The 22,449-nt window shown below is 41.6% G+C and overlaps 2 protein-coding genes across 2 annotated transcripts in view; both read left to right on the top strand.

The window, feature by feature from the left end:
* Positions 1-692: 692 nt before the first annotated feature.
* eftud2 (elongation factor Tu GTP binding domain containing 2) lies at positions 693-13,705 on the top strand. Its single transcript, XM_020094256.2, has 28 exons — positions 693-838; positions 1,366-1,481; positions 1,582-1,744; positions 1,881-1,959; positions 2,144-2,219; positions 2,400-2,465; positions 2,567-2,602; positions 2,840-2,930; positions 3,045-3,127; positions 3,213-3,379; positions 3,701-3,825; positions 3,929-3,992; positions 4,099-4,189; positions 4,296-4,431; positions 5,083-5,210; positions 5,556-5,749; positions 5,833-5,944; positions 6,030-6,170; positions 6,392-6,493; positions 7,187-7,269; positions 7,551-7,637; positions 8,735-8,861; positions 9,789-9,876; positions 9,998-10,116; positions 10,411-10,505; positions 10,814-10,967; positions 13,008-13,115; positions 13,209-13,705. Exons 2-28 carry the CDS (start codon positions 1,377-1,379, stop codon positions 13,302-13,304), a joined length of 2,916 nt encoding a protein of 971 aa, XP_019949815.1. The 5' UTR covers positions 693-838; positions 1,366-1,376; the 3' UTR covers positions 13,305-13,705.
* A 5,371-nt stretch (positions 13,706-19,076) lies between these two features.
* Positions 19,077-22,449, top strand: part of gjc1 (gap junction protein gamma 1) — a 45,665-nt gene continuing 42,292 nt past the window's right edge. Inside the window, exon 1 of the mRNA XM_069524811.1 lies at positions 19,077-19,818. The gene's annotated coding sequence lies outside the window, so the exon portion shown is untranslated. The remainder of the gene's footprint in view (positions 19,819-22,449) is intronic.

Raw genomic sequence — 22,449 nt, 5'->3', positions numbered from 1 at the left:
TGAACATGGTCCTTTTCAATGTTTACATTTATTTCTAACCATTAAATGATGGTTCAACGTTTAATTGGGGTCATAAAGAATTCATCCAGCATCATTTTCAAGAGGTTTTTCTGAAGCGTAGAGTTCATTCAGTTCAACAATCTATAAATTCTAATTACAACAGTAAACCTGTCAAACAGGGCTGTACAATCTGTACACACACACACACACACACACACACACACACACACACACACACACACAAAGGGGCTTTTATTTCCAAAAGGTATTTGCTACTTGCCATCAACTAGTGTCCATGAGTGTTTAGTGTCATCTGCTGGTCAGAGTGCGTAACTGTCTATTTTCCTAGGTTTACTGGAAAAGTGTCAGGAAAATAAACACACAATATAAACACACAATATTTGTGGTGTGTAGATGTTAGGTCTTTCTATTTCAGTAACAGCTCAATAGGAGGCAAAGAGGAAATTGGTGTTAGTAGGTTGCCCAAACCGTTTTACACGCGGTTGTTATTATTAATTTTTTTATGTAGTTTTATTTAGATTAAATATGATAGAGTGTTGTGGTTTGAAGAAAAGATCGTGAATGATGTGCCATGTTCTTCTAAAATTAACCCAACAGGCTTTTCTACCCACGGTGTGATCGCTCTGTCAGCCAGTGGTGGTGCTATTGAGTCTTAACGCTGAATGGTCCTCACCATAAGCTTAGTAGAAGAAGAAAGCCGGAAATAGTTTACCCATACGCATGGCGCTATTTCGGAAATTATTTATCTTCTGAACACCTCTCGAGCTTTTATTGGCTTCAGAATTATATTTACAGACTCCGTTTGAAGAGAATCCAGGTGAGTACACTTTGAAGGATTCGGGTAATAGTTCAGTGTGGTAAGTTAGCTTAACATCAACGTAACTGGAACGTCGGCCGGGGGCCATTCATTTCTTTGCTTGTTAGCGGGTTAGCATGCTAGCTTTAGGCTAACAAATGACAAGGTCCAAACAAAGTACAAGAGCAGTTTATGATCATTTCAAAAGGTTAAAGTCAAGTCGAAGTTTTCTGGCGGTGGGAAGCTTGTTTTGAACTAAATGCCTAACGGTGCATTTTTGTAAGAAGTTAGCGTTAGCTCTGGTGGTAATGTAGCTTTACTTAACATGGCAAGATTAAATTGTAAAAACCCACAGATATGACAGAAGTTGTTTCTGAAATGTCTCACTCAGCAACACGTCACATCTTTGGTGTTAAATTATAATATAACAACACCAAATAAGGTAACAGTTAAAAAGTTGGCTGTAATCTGTTCAATGGGAATCCTCCATGTGGCACAGAAAACAAATGTTATTATTAAAAGTCATTAACGCTTAATGTCTCTCTCAGGTCTCTGCAAGATGGAGGCAGATCTGTATGATGAGTTTGGAAACTACATCGGTCCAGAGCTGGACTCTGATGATGATGAAGATGATCTGGATGCAGAGGACAGAGATGTTGATGAGGTACTCTTTAAATCCAGTGTTGTGGTTACAACAACATTGTAAACTTTTTTTTAAGGCAGTATGTGCACAATGGTGTGGTAATATAACTTTCCTTGTGCAGGGCGATGAGGATGATGACGACGAACCCGCTGATGCCGATGACGAAGTCCCAGGCATGGAGGTGGTTCTGCATGAGGACAAGAAGTACTATCCCACAGCAGAGGAGGTTTATGGGCCTGAAGTGGAAACTATCGTCCAGGAGGAAGATACACAACCTCTTACAGGTTAGAGTCAAATACAATTATCACCTGTATTTGCAGAGTTGTATTGGACATGATTGTTGTGTAAAGCAAACTTGAAGTCGAAATATTCTGTAATGTAAACACACTAATGTTAGAATTTTCTCTCCTCTCTTTCCAGAGCCCATCATCAAGCCTGTGAAGAACAAGCAGTTCACCCTGATGGAGCAAGAGTTACCTGCCACTGTTTATGATATGGAGTGAGTTGTCTTAAGTGGTTCCCTCATAAGGAAATATGTCCAAATTTGAAAATGCAAATCTTGACCCAGAATGTAACCAGCTAACAGCAGTATCTGCACATCATGAAGTGTTTTTTGGTGCACATTGCTTAAATGTTCGCTGTGCGTCGTTCTAAACTGTGATATCCTTTGTCTCTTTTGACAGATTCCTCGCAGATCTGATGGATGGTCCTGAGCTTATCCGTAATGTCACCCTTTGTGGCCACCTGCATCATGGCAAGGTTAGAACCTGTCTCATGGCTCGGTGTCTCTTATCGGGGCATCTGCAGCAGTTTGCCAAAGAGGACACGTGTTCCCAAAATGAAAAATTTCAGAGAACAGAAATGTTTTGGAGCATGTGCTGATAGTTCAGACTCATCTGTGACTCATTGAGATCTAATGGATTTGTTTATTCCCTCCAGACGTGTTTTGTCGACTGCCTAATTGAACAGACACATCCAGAAATCAGGAAGAGATATGACATGGATGTACGTGCTATTTACTCTTATTTGATAATAATATTTCCTTTTATAACTTATTAATTCTGAATACAACCGACGGATCTAACCTGTTTTCTTAACATTTTCAGCTGCGATACACTGACATCCTCTTTACGGAACAGGAGGTAAGAGATTTGATTGAACTGTGATGTTATGTAATAGAGCATCCTCAAAGACACTAGGTTACAGCATCTTAGAATGGCAAAGGATCGTAAATATGATTCTGTGATGTTTTAATTTGACAACATGACTTAGTCTTTTAAAGGTTGCAGCATTATAACACCAGAAATGATTATTTTAACATACTTAAAAATAATAGATTAATGTTTTTTCTACAAAGCTGAGTTGTGTTTTTTCAACAGAGAGGAGTCGGTATCAAGAGTACCCCCGTCACAATGGTCCTGCCAGACTCCAGAGGCAAATCTTACCTCTTTAACATCATGGATACACCAGGTATTATACTATCAGTGATGCTTTGCTTGTTGAATACATGTTTTGAGGGTTTGGTCAAAAGAATAGGGTTTGGCCAAAATTCTGACAATGATGTAAAATGTGTTCCTCTCAAAGGCCACGTGAACTTCTCTGACGAGGTCACATCGAGCATCCGGCTCTCTGACGGCGTTGTCCTCTTCATAGACGCAGCAGAAGGAGTGAGTGACTTTTTTCTCTCCTTTTAATCCTCCCAATCCTAGATTTGCTCCGCCCTCCATATAACCTTTGCGTTTCTCTGCTCAGGTGATGCTGAACACAGAGCGACTAATCAAACATGCGGTTCAGGAGCGTATGGCCATCACCATCTGCATCAACAAGGTGGACCGGCTCATCGGGGAGCTCAAACTGCCGCCCACAGATGCTTATTATAAACTGCGCCACATCGTCGATGAGGTCAATGGTTTGCTCAGGTAATACTGGAACTTGTTAGTTAGTGAGGGTTTGTTCTACTTTCACTAATTTTTTAAGCTTCTTTGGGCCCTTTTCAGTGGACAGCTCTAAGTATGTGTGTTCACACCTGGTATTAAACTGTGATGTGAGCACTTGTGATCAGATCTCATTTACCCACTTTTTATGCAAAAAAATAAATAATGTAATCTGTGTTTGGAAACACCAAATGACCACTTGTGATCCGATCACTCAGAATGGATGTTAATCCCAGATCTAAACAAGTTCTTATTGTCCATTCTGACAGTTGGTGTCTGTGTTGGTTCATGTTTCTTTCCTTTTAGCACATACTCCACCGATGAGAACCTGGTGGTTTCGCCTCTCCTTGGAAATGTTTGCTTCGCCAGCTCTCAGTACAGCATCTGCTTCACCCTGGGCTCCTTTGCAAAGATCTACTCAGACACCTACGGTGAGCCGACTCCTCAGCACACAGGCCTGAACAAAGGACTTTCACATCCCCCTCATCTCACATGTAATTAATGTGGTGTTCATTTGCTTCATTTGTATTAAAGGTGACATCAACTATAATGAGTTTGCCAAGAGGCTCTGGGGAGACATTTATTTCAATCCCAAAACGTAAGTAACTTATTTTTATGTGCAGCAGATGCTGTGACAGCATCTTCACCCTCCTCATCCAACACATCTTTTCTCTACATTTCATTTTATTTTTGTCTCTTTTCAGTCGCAAGTTCACAAAGAAAGCTCCCAGCAGTAACGCCCAGCGAAGCTTTGTGGAATTTGTGCTGGAGCCCCTCTACAAGATTCTTTCACAGGTAAGTCAATTTTCAAACTAGCAGCAACAGCTACCTCAACAACATTGGGGCCAATCAGGCTCAGACTGAGTTGTCTTATTCTCACGTGACTCCTCTCTGTGTTCAGGTGGTTGGGGATGTAGACACTTCTCTCCCTCGAGTTCTGGATGAGCTGGGGATCCACTTGACTAAAGAGGAACTGAAGCTGAACATCAAACCCCTGCTGAGGCTCGTCTGCAACCGCTTCTTTGGGGAATTCACTGGTATTGTCTAATGTGTTTCCATCAATCCATGTTTACTTTGTGTGTGTTTCTGTCTTAGTATTTGAGTAATTGTGTAGTTGTATTCAGAGCTCTGCATTGCTCTGTTTGGATGTGTTGAATAGTCTGTTCTTTTACACCTATTTTAAATATGGGCAGAATTACAGGCTCTAGAAATTGTTTTCTTTATTTCAGCTGATTTTTCACTTTTCTCAAATAGAAAACATTACATCATTGCTAAGGCTAACATTATGTTAAAGACTGTACTCATTCCCAATTTGGCGCATTTCATTCTCTACTTGCTTTGTGCTCATTCCTTTAATAGTCTCGGAAATTGGGACAAATGGCCCTAAAGCTCCAGCTCTAATTACATATTATATTGCAATTATAACAACTAATCAATGGAGAACAAGCTTTTTTTAATTTACAATCACACTTTTTTAATAGCATTAACACTTCAGAGTGCGGTGACAAAGATAATCTTTTTTTCTATACAAATGAATTAACAATGATAGTAGTGCATGCACTGAGAGAAGCACTGAATCTTTCTCACGTTTCTGCTCATAATTGTAATATTAATCAGGAGATAAATGATCACGCTTCAGTAAACATGATAAATCAATTTTAAATTAACCATGAACATTGTCCCTCCAGGCTTTGTGGACATGTGTGTGCATCACATCCCCTCACCACAAGAGGGCGCCCGGAACAAGATAGAGCACACCTACGCAGGAGGTCTGGACTCAGACCTGGGGGAGGCGATGGCAGAGTGTGACCCTGAAGTGAGTATTACAACGAAGACAGAGTCAGTCTCATGTTTACCTTGGTTACCTGCTTATACCTGCAGTCTGTTTCCAGTGGAAGTCGATAGTGTCTTTTCACGTGGTTGTTCAGCCAACAGGATGTTTGAATCTGCTTGAAATTAACAAACTATTAAATAATCCACGTTAAGACAAAGCAGGACATTGATCAGAGTTTTCCAAGTTCCTGTTCAAAGACTTAATTCGTTTTGCCTAAGCCATCCTTTGTTTCAGGTGGAAATGTTAGATTCTAGCACTAGAACTTTTCTGTCCTATTTTATCTCTCGTTCTGTGATCCTTTGCTCACCATATGTCTCTCTGCCTCAGGGTCCTTTGATGTGCCACACCACTAAGATGTATAGCACTGAGGACGGGGTCCAGTTCCATGCATTTGGCAGGGTGCTGAGCGGGACCATTCAGGCAGGACAGCCCGTCAAGGTTTTAGGAGAGAACTACACCCTTGAGGATGAGGAGGACTCCCAGATCTGCACCGTGGGCCGCCTGTGGATTAATGTTGCCAGGTACCATCCGGAGTTTCGGTTTATTAAGTTTGTAGAGATAGAATTGTTTGAATCGTTTCCTGATATTCCTTCCACAATTTCAGATACCAGATTGAAGTGAATCGAGTACCTGCTGGCAACTGGGTCCTCATCGAAGGATGTGATCAGCCAATTGTCAAAACTGCCACAATCACTGAGCCCAGGGGCAACGAAGATGTGAGACATAAAGCAAAACCAACGAGATGTTAAGATATAGCATATGAGCAGCAGCTTAGTGAACATGTTTTTCTTTCTCTTCCAGGCTCAGATTTTCAGACCGTTGAAGTTTAACACAGCGTCAGTTATCAAGATTGCAGTGGAGCCCGTCAACCCATCAGAGCTTCCGAAAATGTTGGACGGACTGAGGAAGGTCAACAAGAGCTATCCATCTCTCACCACGAAGGTACTGCAGTCAATCCTCTGATGCAGAACTGAAGCATGCTTAAAATGTGTGGGCTCAGAAGTTCATGTAATTCATTGCAGTGACATTTAAAAAGGTTCCAGTAAAAAGATTTAAATCCCTGTCAGGTAAAAAGGAAAAATTATGCAAACCATCACTACAAGAAACAAACTGTGATTAAAGTGATTATTGACCATATCTGTGTATATTTGTGTGTGTTTCAGGTGGAAGAGTCTGGAGAACATGTTATCTTAGGCACAGGAGAACTCTACCTGGATTGTGTCATGCACGACCTGCGGAAGATGTACTCTGAGATTGACATTAAGGTAATATTTCTTTATTTTGGTCACACTGTATTACAAATAGTGTTAATGTTAGTACCACGTGGTTAACATAGGAATGTATCACAGCAGTTCAATAGAGAGAAGATAAAATATGCTGTGTGTGTTAGAGATGTTCTGATACCAGAATTGGAAAAGGCCTCTGATTCTGTTGAAAATGCCTGGTCAGGCTTCGGCAAGTAGAGAAATCTAAGTAAGGATCCGATGCCACGTCTTCAAAGCATATTATACTTGGTAATATGTATATTACTATACAAATAAAGTTATTATTAGTAGTTTCACCAACTAGTATGGTTTTTCCAGGGGAAAAGAAGAAGTGACATCATAAAATGTCAGTATTTTGACTATATTTCACGCTGCAAAGTCCCACAACTAAAACGACACTGTATGTATGTACCACATGCAAGACTTCAATTTCGTGTTTCTAGGTACAACACTAACAATAAACCCTTGAACAACGATAGCAATCATCACGTCTATACAGGGTTATTAGCATACAGCTGTTGAAATGCAGTATTTAAGGTATTTTTTTTAAATGCACTGGTATCGGATTGGTACTTGGCAAAGTCAAGATTCCGAGGTGGGACATTTTATTGGAACATCTCAAATACGAATGTACTTATATAGAATATTTATCTTGGATGGTTGTGACCATGTTTTTCTCATCTCTAACCACAGGTCGCTGACCCAGTGGTGACCTTCTGTGAAACAGTTGTGGAGACATCATCTCTCAAGTGCTTTGCTGAAACACCAAATAAAAAGTGAGTATTGAACAAGATGTGTTTTTATATCTTATTCACTCACTCAACAACGTGAGTGAACTCTTACTTAGCTCAATTATTAATGTAACACAAATGTCACCGCTTAGTTTCTAATTTCTGACACAAGCTGTTGTTCAGCCGGCGGGTTTGGATGATGTGTTTCTTGTTGTGGTTAACTTTGTGCACTTGGTGACTCTGCGTCAGAGTCCGTCCTTCCCTCTGGCCGAGTGCCTCCCAAAACCCAGAACGTTTGATTGACAGCTGTGTGATGTGATTGACAGGAATAAGATCACCATGATTGCTGAGCCCTTGGAGAAAGGGCTGGCTGAGGACATAGAGAACGAAGTGGTGCAGATCACGTGGAACAGGTATGATATAGAAGATATTACCACACACACACATAGAGAACATTAAATGACGTCTTAATTAATTGAAGTGATGTAATGTCTGATGTGCCTATAGATATTCTCCACTTCACTGATATTGTATCTTATTCATTTCTTCATATTTTAGACATGATCATTTATTCTCATTTATCCTTCAGTTAGCTACGATAAAAATGAGCAGACATGCAAGAATGATGATTGGTTCTTTAATTAAATGTTGTCATTGAAGAAGTAGAGGAATATAGAAATGCCCACGGCTGAAAGAGTCATTTAAAAAGTGCAGTAATTGGAATGGAAGGTAACAAACCTTTATAAATCCACACATACCCAATTTTCTCCTTTAAAGTAGTGACGACAGTGTGCTGTACTTTGATATCGCTGTCGTCACTCAGTCTGGTGGACTTTTTTTTAATTAAAATACATTTTTGTTTCATTTGCTTCATGAGTAGAGTTGTGAAACTTCTCACCACTGTAGAGCATAGTGTTAATAAACTGCAAATCCACTCAGACTGAGAGTAAATATGAATTCCTGCTTCACGTTGTCTGTTTGAACTCAGTTTTAGAAACTAATCCTAATAAATATAAAAGCCATATTCATTACTGATACATATGTAATGTGAAATACATGCAGAGCTTCTGTACAATTTATAAATTGAAAGTAAGTAAAGCTCCATCTGTACATTTCGACAAGTATGTGAGTATAAAAAACCATCTTAGGAGTATTGATTAGTTCTCACAGTAATTGAATCATGCACTAAAAGCATGCAGGAATTTTTCTTGTCCCCGCGACTCGACAAGCATGCATGAGTGTGTGTGTGTTCTGCTGGGGAGCAGCTTCTTGTCAGTCTGTCAGTATGCAGCTCGTCTTTGAGACCATCTGGACCCAGCCGTGCCAGCATGGAGTAGCAATGCCAAAGGAGTGACATACTTCACACGCTATTAAACTAAACCTTCGCTCCGCTCCTCCCATTCCATTAACCCCTGTGCCCCCCCGATCAACCAATCTCCTTAATGTTCCGGCCTGACACAATGAGCAAAACGTCCGTTTAAACAGCAGCCGCTCTGTTTCCTCACGGCAGGAAGAAGCTGGGAGAGTTTTTCCAGACAAAGTACGACTGGGATCTGCTGGCTGCCAGGTCTATCTGGGCCTTCGGACCGGACACGACGGGGCCAAACATTCTTGTAGACGACACGCTGCCTTCTGAGGTGAGTTATGTGTCTCGGAGGCAGGTGAATCACTGCTAAACAGGGCTGCTTACATTGTTGGTTTGGTATGGTTTATTTTTATTCATGGAAAAATAGGAGCACATGTTCTCCTAATTGAAACCACAGTGAAAAAGAAAAGTTTAACAATTTCTTTCATAAGATTTACACTAAATTACACATATATTTTTAGTGTGTTTGCTTGCATACATGTCTGCATGTGATTAGAGTTCTTATTGGATTTCCTTGATCTCAGGATGTTTCTTTATTGCGGTCGAGGAATAGTGGTTAAGAAAGGAGGGAAATATTATTTACTTTTTGACCGCAGCCTCTGTTGACTTACTGAGTCATGAGTATCAGCCGAGTGGCACCACTTCCTGTATGCATTGTGTCAAATTCAAATCCCTCTAGTGTTTCTTATAATCTTATGTTTTTAATCTTAACTTGCACACTGTCCGAAATAATCTTTCCTGTTTGCACATTTAGCAAATTGTATTCTTAGTCTAAATGTGAGTACAGTACTTAAATAAGCAATAGTTGCATTTTAAAGTTAGCTGGAAAATGTCCATATGGCAGCACAGAGTCCAAAGTTGGCATCTTAAAATTGACCAACTGTTCAAACCCACAATAAATCAGTTCACAGATGGAAAAGAAGCAGAAAATCCCCACACATTTGGCCATTTCATTCAATAAATAACTGAAACAAGTATTTGAAATTGTTGCTCATTTCATTTTCTGTCAATGGAAATTTGCTCTGGAGGTACACAAAGCAGATTTATGATTTTCTCTAATTGATATTAGGCTCAAACTACGGCAGTGTTGCTCTGTCAAGCCACGTTTACACTTGTTAATCTGACGCTAAGGTTATACATGGTGACTGAAGTCAAATTGTTTTGTTGCTAACTCGAAAGGTTTGTTTTTCCTCTGTAGGTGGACAAGGCGCTGCTGGGCTCGGTCAAAGACAGCATCGTCCAGGGTTTCCAGTGGGGCACCAGGGAGGGACCTCTGTGTGATGAGCGTAAGTTTAAATGAACTTTTCCTGCAACTCCCTCTCTGCCAGAACGTCTGGCATCACACACATTATGCACCGTTTCTCATCATTGTGTCACCATAACTCAGTTTCTTTCCGCCGCCCTCAGCCATCAGGAACGTCAAGTTCAAGATCCTGGATGCAGTCATCGCTCAGGAGCCTCTCCACAGAGGAGGAGGCCAGGTCATCCCTACAGCCAGGAGAGTGGTGTACTCTGCTTTCCTCATGGTGAGCTCATTCCCTCCAAACCGTCCATTCTTCCTCTCATCTTCCTTCAGCTACCCCCCCTCCTCGTGTTCCATTACCTTGATTACAGCTCAGGACTTTGCTGACGTGCGCTCTGTTTAATTGTAATCCAGTAACGTTGTTTTTTAACGATTTTTGGCTTTGGCCCTTGACTCCTGCTTTCTTTATTTCTTTCTTTCTTTTTTTTTTTTTTATAAATCCATGAGTTAGCCTTACATTGGATACCCACATTGTTTCTACAGGCTCCTTTAATGCACAGTCTCCCTTGTGTTGCAGGCCACACCAAGGTTGATGGAGCCCTATTACTTTGTGGAGGTTCAGGCTCCAGCTGATTGTGTCTCTGCTGTCTACACAGTGCTGGCGAGAAGAAGGTTAGTATGAGCCCAGGCTGAAATATTAATTCTGGAACCATATGAGCACCTATTTAATTGTTTATTTATGCAAATTCTTTAAGAAAATGCCTGATGGGTTAAATGAGGCAATTTTCAATTTTGGCAAATTGATTATTTTCTGAGTCCTTCCATGTTATAGAAAAGCAATGAATCAAGAAAATAATCAAATTAAGATATAATGAAAAGAAAAATTACTTTACAGCTCTGCTCAATGCACATGCCATGTAAAGTTTCATCCTCAGTAATTTGATGAAATCTATTTTATTCTGTCCCGTGTTTATCATCAGGGGTCACGTCACTCAGGACGCACCTATCCCAGGGTCTCCGCTCTACACCATCAAAGCTTTCATCCCGGCCATCGACTCCTTTGGCTTTGAGACAGACCTTCGGACACACACACAGGGACAGGCCTTCGCTCTGTCTGTTTTCCACCACTGGCAGGTATGATTTATACACGCAGACCTGCGGAAATCTGAAATCAGTTGTGTGTAAACAGGAAGAATAATTTAGGAGACATTGGTCTGGAGTAAAGATTGCAAACGTCAAGTTTTCAGGTGTGTTGGTGGAGACTATTACTGAAACACACGTGTGGACAGAGATTGTTGATGATCACCTTTATGCATCCTTACTATGACAAGCGGTGCCACAGGAATTTATCATAGTTCTCACACAAACAAATCCAATTTAGTCTTTTGTGAATTGCAATGTTGCATATTTGTTTATTTAGAAAAACCATCTCTGGTCAGGTGGGAAATTAGATTTCTTTGTGTCTTGTCTTGTCTGTCACTCTCACATAAAACTAGGCAACTTGTGCAGCAGAGTGAACAACCTTTGTGCACATGTCTGGCATTCTGACTAAACAGCTTTTGATGTGGAGTAGAGCAGAGTGTTGAGTCATTAAGTTTCTAGCGTGGCTGTCGTGCCTGACATGTGTTGGTGTCTGCACTCCGCAGAGCTTTGTCAGTAAAAGTTAACTTCAGTCAGTGCAGATTAATACCCCCCCCCCCCAAAGTCCATTCCCCTGGAAAATGAGGATTTCATCGGTAGAAACGTGAATGTTTTATTCTCCTAACTTTAGTTTTATCCCCTTGAGGTGAAAATGCATGTGTTCGACAAGAAGCCAGATATTTATCAAAGAGCGGATACACAATGAATAAAAAGCATTTACATTTTTTTAATTCAGCAGGGCCACAGAATGGTTTTGCAGTAATATCATTGTCTGTCATTGTATTTCTATCAATAATTTTACACATCAGTTTCTCAGATTTCCTCTGGGACATTTCCTTAAATTCTTTTTAGTTGAAATCAGCTGAATTGGCCCATTTCATTTTTGACCTCTGTCATTATTTGATGCCATTCAATGATTTATTTCCATGTGGCCCAACAGTAAGTCATGTGTGTACCCATTTTCCCAGAAGAACCCTTGGGGCCAGCACAAATCACCTTCTCCATCTCGACCCAGATTACTTTCTAAAGGGCAGCTTCAGTCTGTCCCAGGTTCAATCACCACCAGTCTTCTTGACGTCATCCGGACGTTGACAAAAATGACTCCTACCACATATCAAGTCAAGTGCCTCAGAAAATAAGCCCCTGAGATACACGTCCCTGAGCTGTGGTGTTTGGCCCATTAAACTCAAAGTAGCTGTATTCTCTCCCTCATAAGTTTGATTGTGTTCTGCTAGTGCTGGCATGCAAACAGGGCCGTGTTGAATTACTGTTGTTAGCAGCTCTCTTCCATCTGTTGATTGGGCTTCAGCCTCTCCATTGACCATTTTTCCCTTTTCATCCTGTTTGTATCTTTCCCTGAGGCTGGGAATGTCTTGTTTAACTCTGTTTATTCCAGATTCCACATTCCTAACAAGCCCTTTCTTACTCCCCACTTTGTTTTCTGGGACAATTGTTATATTTCCATGACAATGAGATAATTTTGGTGAAGGTCGATGATCTTTAAAACTGTTTTGAGATAGTAACTCTGGAAAATGTCCTAACTATTTTTGCCATTCACATAAAAACAGCACAGCAGAGGCCTGTTTATCGGGTTACTTGAGGTTTAGTTCAGGGTTTCGGTACAACGAAACTTGTTCACGTCATATCGAGGTAAATCATCATGGCAACTTATGCTGAGCGGCTAATCCAAGCCAGCTCCAAGCCACTTACTGGGCCATTATAAAAGTCTGTGAACTCTTAACTTCTTCCTACTCAACCTGCAAACGTTGCATTGATGCTGTCTTGGTCGCAAACCAAAAGCGTGACAGCGCTCACACATTGCTCTTCCCATCACGTTGATGGACACAGTCCTGACTCAGTAATTACAGAAGAGACTGGCAGCATAATCAGATATTTCGCGAAGGGTCAGAGTCGCAACTAGAAGTGTCCCCTCAGCTTGTTAAAGTGTGTGCATGGCTGGATTTGAATGGGGGATATTTACACAGATGCCAGTCACTCATGTTTTCTCTGTTTAACTCCTGTATTTCTTTTCAGATCGTGCCCGGTGACCCCCTGGACAAGGGTATTGTGATCAGGCCTCTAGAGCCCCAGCCTGCCCCCCACCTGGCCAGAGAGTTCATGATCAAGACCCGAAGACGCAAGGTGAGTTTCCTGTCTGCTTGTTGATCATTGTTTATTATATTGTGCATGTAAATGAGTCTTTTTGCATCACTGGTGTTTTGTGTCGTCCTGCAGGGTCTGAGCGAAGATGTGAGTATCAGCAAGTTCTTTGACGATCCTATGTTGTTGGAGCTGGCCAAACAGGACGTGGTGCTGAACTACCCCATGTGAGACTGCAACACAGAGCGAGACTGCAAACCATGCAGACAATAGTAAATCCTGCCTTTACACTGTAATCCAGAGCCAATGAGTTTTCATAGATTTGGAAACTCACACAACAGAACATTCTAAAAGGTCCATAACAAAGTAAGATCACTGGGATCTGTCGTTGGATTGATGAAAACCAGAGAAGTAAAGGACTTTGGGAAGTTTTCGCTCTTTTCTTTGGAAAGCATCTGTAATTTGTCAGGTCTTGCAGAAGTTTGTTTAAACTCTCATCTTTGTATTTTTATTTTTTACATGTATAAATGATTGTTTTTGTAGAATAAGACAAGTCGGAAGCTTTTTAAAAAAGAAAAATTAAATTGGCTGTCGTTGATCTTTGTCTGAATAAAATGTGTTACCCAAAGACAGTTGTACTTTCAGTTGTACTTTTTTTTTTTGGACCTTGTTAATGTTAAAAGCTTGTGTGGTTGAGGTGTGGATGTAATCAGGGTGTAGCAGTCAGTGGGTAAGCTGGAGTGTAGAGGAGTCTATTCCGTGTGTGTGAGTTGGAGGTTCGCTGTTGGTTTGAGTGATCAGTGTGTCTGTTCGGGATTCTGTGTGGGCGGTGACTGATGGACAGGCGGCAGGATGGTTGGAGGCAGCAGGAGAGGTTGAGGTCATGAGGCTGACTAGAGGAAAAAGAAGGAACGATGGCACATATCAAACGAGATGTTAATAAAGTAAAAAGACTTGGTTTTGACATCTGACATAGATGGAAATTTAATGTTTGCTTTCTTTATCTTTTGAGTCAGTCAAGGAGCATTTTAGGCATAATAGCAAAGACCTGTGTTCAACACTAGTTCAGAGGGAAGTGGGGGGAAAGGTCTTGAGTTATCTTTGCCAATATTAGGATTAAAATAATAATAAACTGTATTCTACACTTTTTATAGCATAAACTAAACTTGAATTTCCCTCTCTAGATCACTGCCAAGACTAAATTCAATAACGCTGCATCAAATTACACACACTCATAGATATCAGTCCTCTAAAAATGTCTTTTTTTCTATCAAGGTCCATGAATTATTGATTAAGTGAAAAAGAATTCTTGGATCTGAATCAAAATGGAATGGGTTGTTCCCTTACACACCGCGTCCTTTTACAAAGTTTCATGGAAATCACTTGAGTTGTTTTTGTTTAATCTTTCTCACAAACAAACCGACAAAAACAAATGGGTGAATTACTTAAAAACAATATCATAGAAATAAGTTTTGAGCAGTTTTTAACCATCTCAACACCAACATGTAGTAAGAGTTTGAGAAAAACAGAATTAAATCATAATGTTTATCATATACCGAGGACATTTACTTTCCCAATAACCAATTACCAGAGACAATGCATAGAGCACGTCTGTTGAAACACATGCTGTGATAAGGATTTTTCTAAATTAGAGAGCAAGCAAAAAGAAAAGTGAGAATACAAAGTAAGATACCAGATAAATGGTGCAAATGTTAATGTCTCCAAATACAAGCTGTGCAAATGTAACCAAATCTGCTGAAACTAGACCGAGTCAAAACAATTTCAGTATCTTTGATAGAACAAAACTGACAATATCAACATTCATGTGATACTGTTCAACAACATCCATTGTAATAACAACTACATTGATATAATTGGAGCACGTTGGGTGGTCTGGATGACGGGTTTCTTTAAACTCATCTGATGGGGCTGTGGGGGGGTGTCAGACGAGGTTAGGAACAACTGTATTAAACTATATTTAATGCAACGATACGCCCTCATCTGGAAACCACTTGAATCTCAAACTGATGCTGCAAAAGAAACCAAATTCTTATTTACCCTGGTTATGAATGGGTTCTTTCTGTATGAATAACTAGCTCTAACTGGGTCAATACCCTGAGTAGATGTCACCTGCAGGAAAAGACAAAGCCATCATTAGATCTTTCTCCTCAGGTGCTAATTTCACAAAGTGTGGAAGGATTTGTACAGTTCAAGTTCCAGTGTCAGGGTTGTAGGTGAATAGTTTTCATTTAAAGCTGCAAAATGTATCAGTGCTCATTTACTATTAAACATTTTTCATTCAAATAAGAATCCCATTAAAACACAACAAGACTTCTGCTGGTAGCTCACCACTTATTTCTATGTATTGGAGCCGATTTAAAACTCTTTCAGTAGAAGTCAACTTATAGGCTGTTTTTTTTTTAATTGTCCCCAATTCGATCAGGAAATTGATGTGGATGAAAAGAAAGCAGACATATTGAGGGGGAACTGATATCTACGAGTGGTTGCAGCTTGATTAAATTTAAGGCGATTATTTGGCCTTGACCGAGGTATGCGCTCTACTGAGTACCCTTCTAGTTTTGCCATGTCCTAAAGCTCTGCCTAAGTCTTAAAGTGATCTTTGATCTGAAGTCTCCTGTTTCTAAGGCAGCTGAATACGCTGTGGGCAGTTTGAAAAGTTTCCACAGATGAGGGATCCACCGTAACCGACATGGAACAGCCGCCAGCAGCCACTGTCCCTCTGGAAGGTGAAAACCACAGCGGCCACAATTCAATCCCACAGTAAGTGCTTGATCTTTAAAACGAAGATATTGAGTGGAGCAGTGGTTAACTACACTTCAAGATGAGGGAATGCCGTGTGAGTCTTGTCACCGCCTCAGACGACTTTTGCGTCTGACCGACTCAGTCCCTCATCACTCAATTCCCCCCAACAGTCCTGGAGGTGGTGCAGATCGGGAAGGTAAGAGGAGCGCTGGCATGAAGTTAAAAAATAGCTTAAGCTGCTTTGACATTTGGACTGAATGTCAATCCTGTCCAGTGAGACAAGGGATTTCTTTATTTCAGCCGACGTGTGTAGACGGTGATGGGGGATGCTGTGCCCTTTTCAAATGCGTGGAGGAAGACGAAATGAAGAGATTGAGGGATTCCTGTAAACACGCATGCACCATTTGGACAGAGCAACTGTAAGTACAGTGATGGTATGGACACACATGCTTTAAGGATTTCTATCCTCTCGCTTTGCTTTGAAGCAGCTAGTAAACGTGCACTCAGACGACACGGTCCCATGGCTCCACTCTTGTGCTGGCGTGAGCCACGATCGTGCCTGGCCCGGGGCGCTGAGACGGATGGCAGCAGTTCTTGCCGGTCTGAACACAACCCCGGCCCCGGAGCGCTCGCTACAATCTGTGGTCCTTGTGCTAAATATAGACGGGAGCGAGACTGTCCTGGTGCAAGGCCGATTAGGGGCAACCCTCTCTCTCCAAGTCAGGCCTTCACCTTTTTTTTTTCCTTTTCCAGCTCCATCTGCTCTCAACACATCTCATCAGTCACCTTTTCCTGCAGTGAATCTGTCTTCTGCTCTCACCTCTTCTTCATCTTGTCCAGTCTCGGTGCGCACACCTCTTCGGCTCTGGCATGTGTCTGACTCAATCACACTTGTCTCTTCCTGCTAACGTTAGAGGCAGACCTCTTTCCCCCAGAACATCCAGCCCACAATAGGAGGCTACGGTCACAGGAAAACCAGTTATATGAATCATTAAAAGATCTGTGGACACAACAAGGAGATGATTGAGATTGAATTCGTCTCTAATAGAAGGGAAGCGACCACAAAGACACAAAATGATTAAATGAGACGCACGTAACCACCAAGACTAAGATGATCATTTTGTTTCTTGACCCTTTCTATGAGGGGGGGCTTGTACATGTCTGTGTAGGCACCACTGTCTGTTCATTGCTGTAGGTTACTACTTGGAGTATAAAATAGCCGTAAACATAAACAGTTGTTCATTTGGCAATCATATATTTTATTGAATAACCGTCTGTTAATAATGTACAGTTCAATATCACTTTAAAATGTGTTTCCTGGCATGTTTGCTCTTATTTCCCAAACAACGTCATATTTCCATCATCTTCAACTTGAACAGCCGGTTTTAACCAAACGCAGGGGGGCGCCATCACTGTCCAGCAGGTCTGGCAAGGTCAAAGCTGAGAGCACACACACACACACACACACACACACACACACACACACAAAACGCAGACCCACATGACTGTGTGACTCCTGCACCCTAGGGCACCTGAAGGACCCACAATACTGAATCACACTGTGCTGACAGAGGATCAAGAGGTGAATCCATCCCAGACTGACGGAGGCTGTGCATGCATGGGCAGCAGAGTTAGAGGAGGGGGTATGGGGGCGGGGTGGAGGAATTTGTGAGCAATCTCCGTTTGGAACAATCAAGCTCCAAACTCAAAGCAACTACGTATGAGCCGAATGAGCCACGTTCTCCCGTGCTCGAGGCCTTCCACATATGGAGACCAGACGTGCTGTAACATAAAAAAACCCACCTTGGGATAATTCTGATCACTTCCACTGATTTCTGAGTGGAAGGAGGCTCGTCTGAACGTATGGAATCACAGACATCATCGGCCGGAGGATCCGTCTGCTTCAGACGTTTCCTTCGGAACGTGGTTCACAGCCTCATGGTGAAATCTGTCATTTTTCTCATATGTCATCCGACTGTGTTAGGTTGGTTTCCATCTAACAGGATAAACTCGTTAAATGTGCACTGGGCTCTGCAACCAAATAACTGAACCACTGAGGGCCTAATGATGCATCTGTCAGGGACACACACACACACACACACACACACACACACACACACACACACACACACACACACACACACACACACACACACACACACACACACACATGCACACTAGACCAGAACAAACCAGACCAAAGCTGATCTGCTCTGTTATAACTCTACATTGTCTTTCAGTGTTTTTACCTCCACCAAGGAGGGTATATTTTCATCTGTGACTCAAACGATTTCCATGAAATTTTATGAAGCTGTGGAGCATGACCCAAGAAGGAAGAACCATTTCAATTTTGGTGTTGATCCACATCAGAGGGTGGATCCAGGATTCTTTTCCTCTCTTTCTTTGAAATTGAGAGATTGGGATTTTTTCACCATTTTAGTTAGAATAATCGAATCTCCTACCGAATGACATTTTAGTTTCTTTTTTATTGCATTTCAATTCTTTCACAATCAGTTTTCCATCCCATTTGACTTCACAGCACTCGTTGCAGGAAGCACTTTGAAATTGCTTCTGTGTTTAAAACCTCCCAAAAACTTAAAGTAAAACTAAACCCTTGACTATTGCAAGGTTTTATTTTGTAAGGCAGCTCAACATTTTTAAATATAGAGAATAAAAAAATATGTCATTGAATTCTCCAAATATCAAATACAGCAAATTGAAGTTTGTCTAAATTTTTAGGTAATTCTATACAACTCTAGAAAATCGTGATAACGAAATGACATCTCGGCAGTTAATCCTGTGGTGGCAGCTGAATATGCCTACTCACAAATACTATACCACCATCAAGTGTCCTCGCTGCTCCTTCATCTCTGTTTAAACACTGATGCTGGGCATTGCCTTTTCTCATGAATGTTGTTTATGTTATTTTGTTGATGTGATTCTGAGGTTTCTACATTTTTTCCTCTCTCTGGTCGAGGGTTAAGAACAGAGGATGTAGCACCTTGTTGTGCCCTGTGAGGCAAACTGGGATTTATGAATATGGGCTGCACATATAAATTGTCATTGATTGAATGCACTGGGTCATTTCTTTAAGAGTCCGCAATAGACGTAATAAATGTGGCTCAACTGCCCTCTTCATATGATTATGGTTTCGAGGTGTGTGTGTGTGTGTGTGTGTGTGTGTGTGTGTGACAAGTCGAGTGCGCGCACTGTCAAAGACGCGTACGCGCAGCATCCTGCTCTCCTGCTCCTCCTGCAGAGGAGGGTCGCCACAGCTTCAGTCAGAGGATCCAGCTGTCACTCAGCAGAGACCCTCGCTCAGCCGGTGTCAGGTTGTGTGTGTTTGTGGTACATCGCGGAATCCCCGCTCCCGATAAATACGAGTCTAAAGACCCCGCTGGATGCATGTGGACCTCCGGTGATCAACAGATCTGCAACTCCGCTGTCCGCTGCCCCTGCGAGGAAGACCGAGATGCGGGACCCGACGGACGATACCGGAGCGAACTGGCACGTGTGACACATTACTACCAGATTCTCAGGCCCGTCGCACGAGACATGGACAAACCAGCTCTTTGGGTTTAATCCTCAAACTGTTCCTGGCAGCGGAGCAGCTTCAGTTTGTGCCAAAATGACCAGACCTTTGTCTCGCGTCGCTGTAACGGAACGGGCCCGCAGGAATTTTGGCACGGGTTTTACGCAGCAGACCACATAGTTGAATCGAGGCTCCTCGACTGAAGACAGACTCGTGTGGCTGACATGGACAAAGAGAGCTCACACATCTCGTAGTGATGCTCTGAGATAAGAATAAGAGCAAGAACAACGCATCAGTGAAACACGCCGCTGGTTCCTCCCGAACAAGTGGAGCTGACCAGCAACGACGAGATTCAAGTTTGGACCTCACCAAGTCCAGAACGACCTTCCCCTCCCAAAACACCAGGATCTTCTTACATCTTAAAGCATCTTCACAGACTCGCACAGAGCGGTAAGGATCCATCTATTGATAACCAGTAATGTGATGTGGTTTTCTGTCATCTCTGCCCCTACAATGTGGCTAATCTCCAACCTAATGGGAGCCCCGCTGAGATGGGATGTCGGTGGTCACGGACGCACGGGTTGGCACCACAACGCGCAGGCGACGGTTGCGTATCTGCGTTTCATTTGCACCAGATTTTCACCCATTTGCCCCCGTGCAGCACTTTGGATGAGGTCAAGCTGTGAGCAGCGAGAGATGAACTTCTCTCAACAAACGTGCTTTTCTGGAAACAGCGCGTTTAATTGGCATAAGCTGCTAATTTGGAGTCTGCGTGCAAACCCACCAGCTTCAATTCAAATACAAATTCAGTCTGAAAAAAAACAACCCTGGTTCGATATCGAACCACAGTGTTTCCACAGCCTTTTGTTCTCAGATCATTTCGGCAGGAACATGGTGTAGATGGGCGGTGCAGGGATTCTCCTCTTGGGTTTGGGTGAAATCCTGCAGGAGCTGTTCAAATCACACGCACACTTTGTAATGACTTTATTGGTTGACTCGTGAGAGTAATTAACAAGGAATATATTTCACAAGTGCTGCGCAGCTTTGCCTGTTTGTGCTGTAATGATCTGTAACATTCAGGCTCATATCAGGATCTATTGAGCTGAATTATTTCAACTGGGATGAGAAAGGTGAAAATTGCAGCAGTATTTAGAATATATACTATAATTCTGATTATTACACAGGCATACATCATTACCCAAACAATCTCCAATGCATATTGATATGTGCATTATCTATAATATAATATATCATATAGTTTTTATATGAGCATATATAATATATGCACATCTGAACCATTTGGATTGAATTTGCACCACCATGATGGAGCTGGTGTCTTTACCCATGATGCTCCAGCTCTAAACGCCTTTTATCTCTCTCACAACAGAATGTGCCAATTATTGCTTTGACAGCCCCTACACACACACACACACACACACACACACACACACACACACACACACACACACACACACACACACACACACACACACACACTCTGATTCAGTGATTATCTCATCATTTCTGAAGTCAATATATCAGAAAGAAACACACCCACCACTCAGAGCAGTTAACCTGGGAGCAGCCGGCACCCGGCATCATTCACCATGATGAGAAACCGTTTCATTGTGCCTGGACGCCTTTGAAATGTGCCACGTTGCTTTTCTGTGTGGAGCATTTGTCAATGCCACACCAGCAGCTTCTCAAATATGAGCCTCCGTAATGAGTTTCTCCCCCCATGTGCCTCGGAAGAATCCTCCATACATGTAAAGTCATTGTGATGGATTTGGGTTGAAAGACATTATGATGCCAGTGAGTGATGCTTGTTTTCCATCATAGCATATAGATGGTATGTAAGTATTCTGAATTCATTCTTTTAAGCTGCCAGTTGAAGGGCATCTTCTTCCATCCGCCCTTCGTTCCTTCTTCATTTCCATCCAGTGAGTGGGATTTTGGCATTTCACAGCCTTGTGTGCTGTAGATTTACTGAACATTTTTTGTGAGAAACTGTTTCTGCAAGGCAGTCCATCTCTGCTGCTCCTGCACCCCCCCCCCCCAAAAAAAACCATTATTTCACTCCCTCTGGGTTGGAGCAGAAACTTGCACCAATATATGAGGAGGCGAAGTCGACCCGTGCACCCCAGCACCGGGAGAAAGATGAGGAGCAGACTCTGTGTGGCAGCAAGGAAATGCCCCATCACTTGAGCTGTAGTATCATGACCACGGTGTTCCTGTCATCCTTTCTTTTACTGTAATATTACACAGCACTGGAAACACAGGTCCCCAAAAACTCATGAGTTTGCAGAAATAAGTCATAAATTGTGTTCGGATGTTTATTGAATGATCTGAAGACGTCTTAGAGGAGCATGAAAAATGTTACACAGCATTTTAGGTGACTGCTGAGTTGATTTATAACACATTCAGTAGAATGTATAAAATAATTATTCAGTTGGGAGGGATCCAACAAGAGTCCATCCAAGAAAAGGCACCAAAGATGAAAAGTAGTATTCAGATCCTTTTAATAGAATTACTAATACTGCAATAGATAAATACTCCATATACAAGTATAAATCCTCAGGTGTATTCACTAAGTCTCAAATTAAAGAAAAATCCTAATTCAAAAAATGGCCCCAGAGTTTGACGTAGTATCACATATTTTATTATTTTATTATTATACTGATCTATTAATGCATAAGTAGCATTTTACTGGAGATGGTCCAGGTGATGTAAATCATTTTGTAGGATGGTGAGTTCTTTAATCTGTTGGCTCTTCATATTTAATTTCTATAAATAATCATGTGGTTTGTATGAAAACATTATATCTAAATCTAAATAAGTCTAATTTGTAATACATGCATCATCTAATAAAATAAAAATACAAATACACTTAATTGCAAATAACTCTGATTTAACCATAGCACCTGACTTAATGTGTTTAGTTGCATTCCACTAATGCAAAGCACATTCAAATCTTCACCATGTTAGAATCAATCACAATCATTCCGTGGCGTAACGGTACCTGGAGCTTTTGTAAACAGGTTTAAGCTGCTCTGCTATTGAATTTTAAATTACTTGTGAGAC

Source organism: Paralichthys olivaceus, chromosome 5 (genome assembly GCF_024713975.1).
Source record: "Paralichthys olivaceus isolate ysfri-2021 chromosome 5, ASM2471397v2, whole genome shotgun sequence".
NCBI classification, from domain to species: domain Eukaryota; kingdom Metazoa; phylum Chordata; class Actinopteri; order Pleuronectiformes; family Paralichthyidae; genus Paralichthys; species Paralichthys olivaceus.
This window is presented reverse-complemented; position numbering and strand designations above follow the sequence as displayed.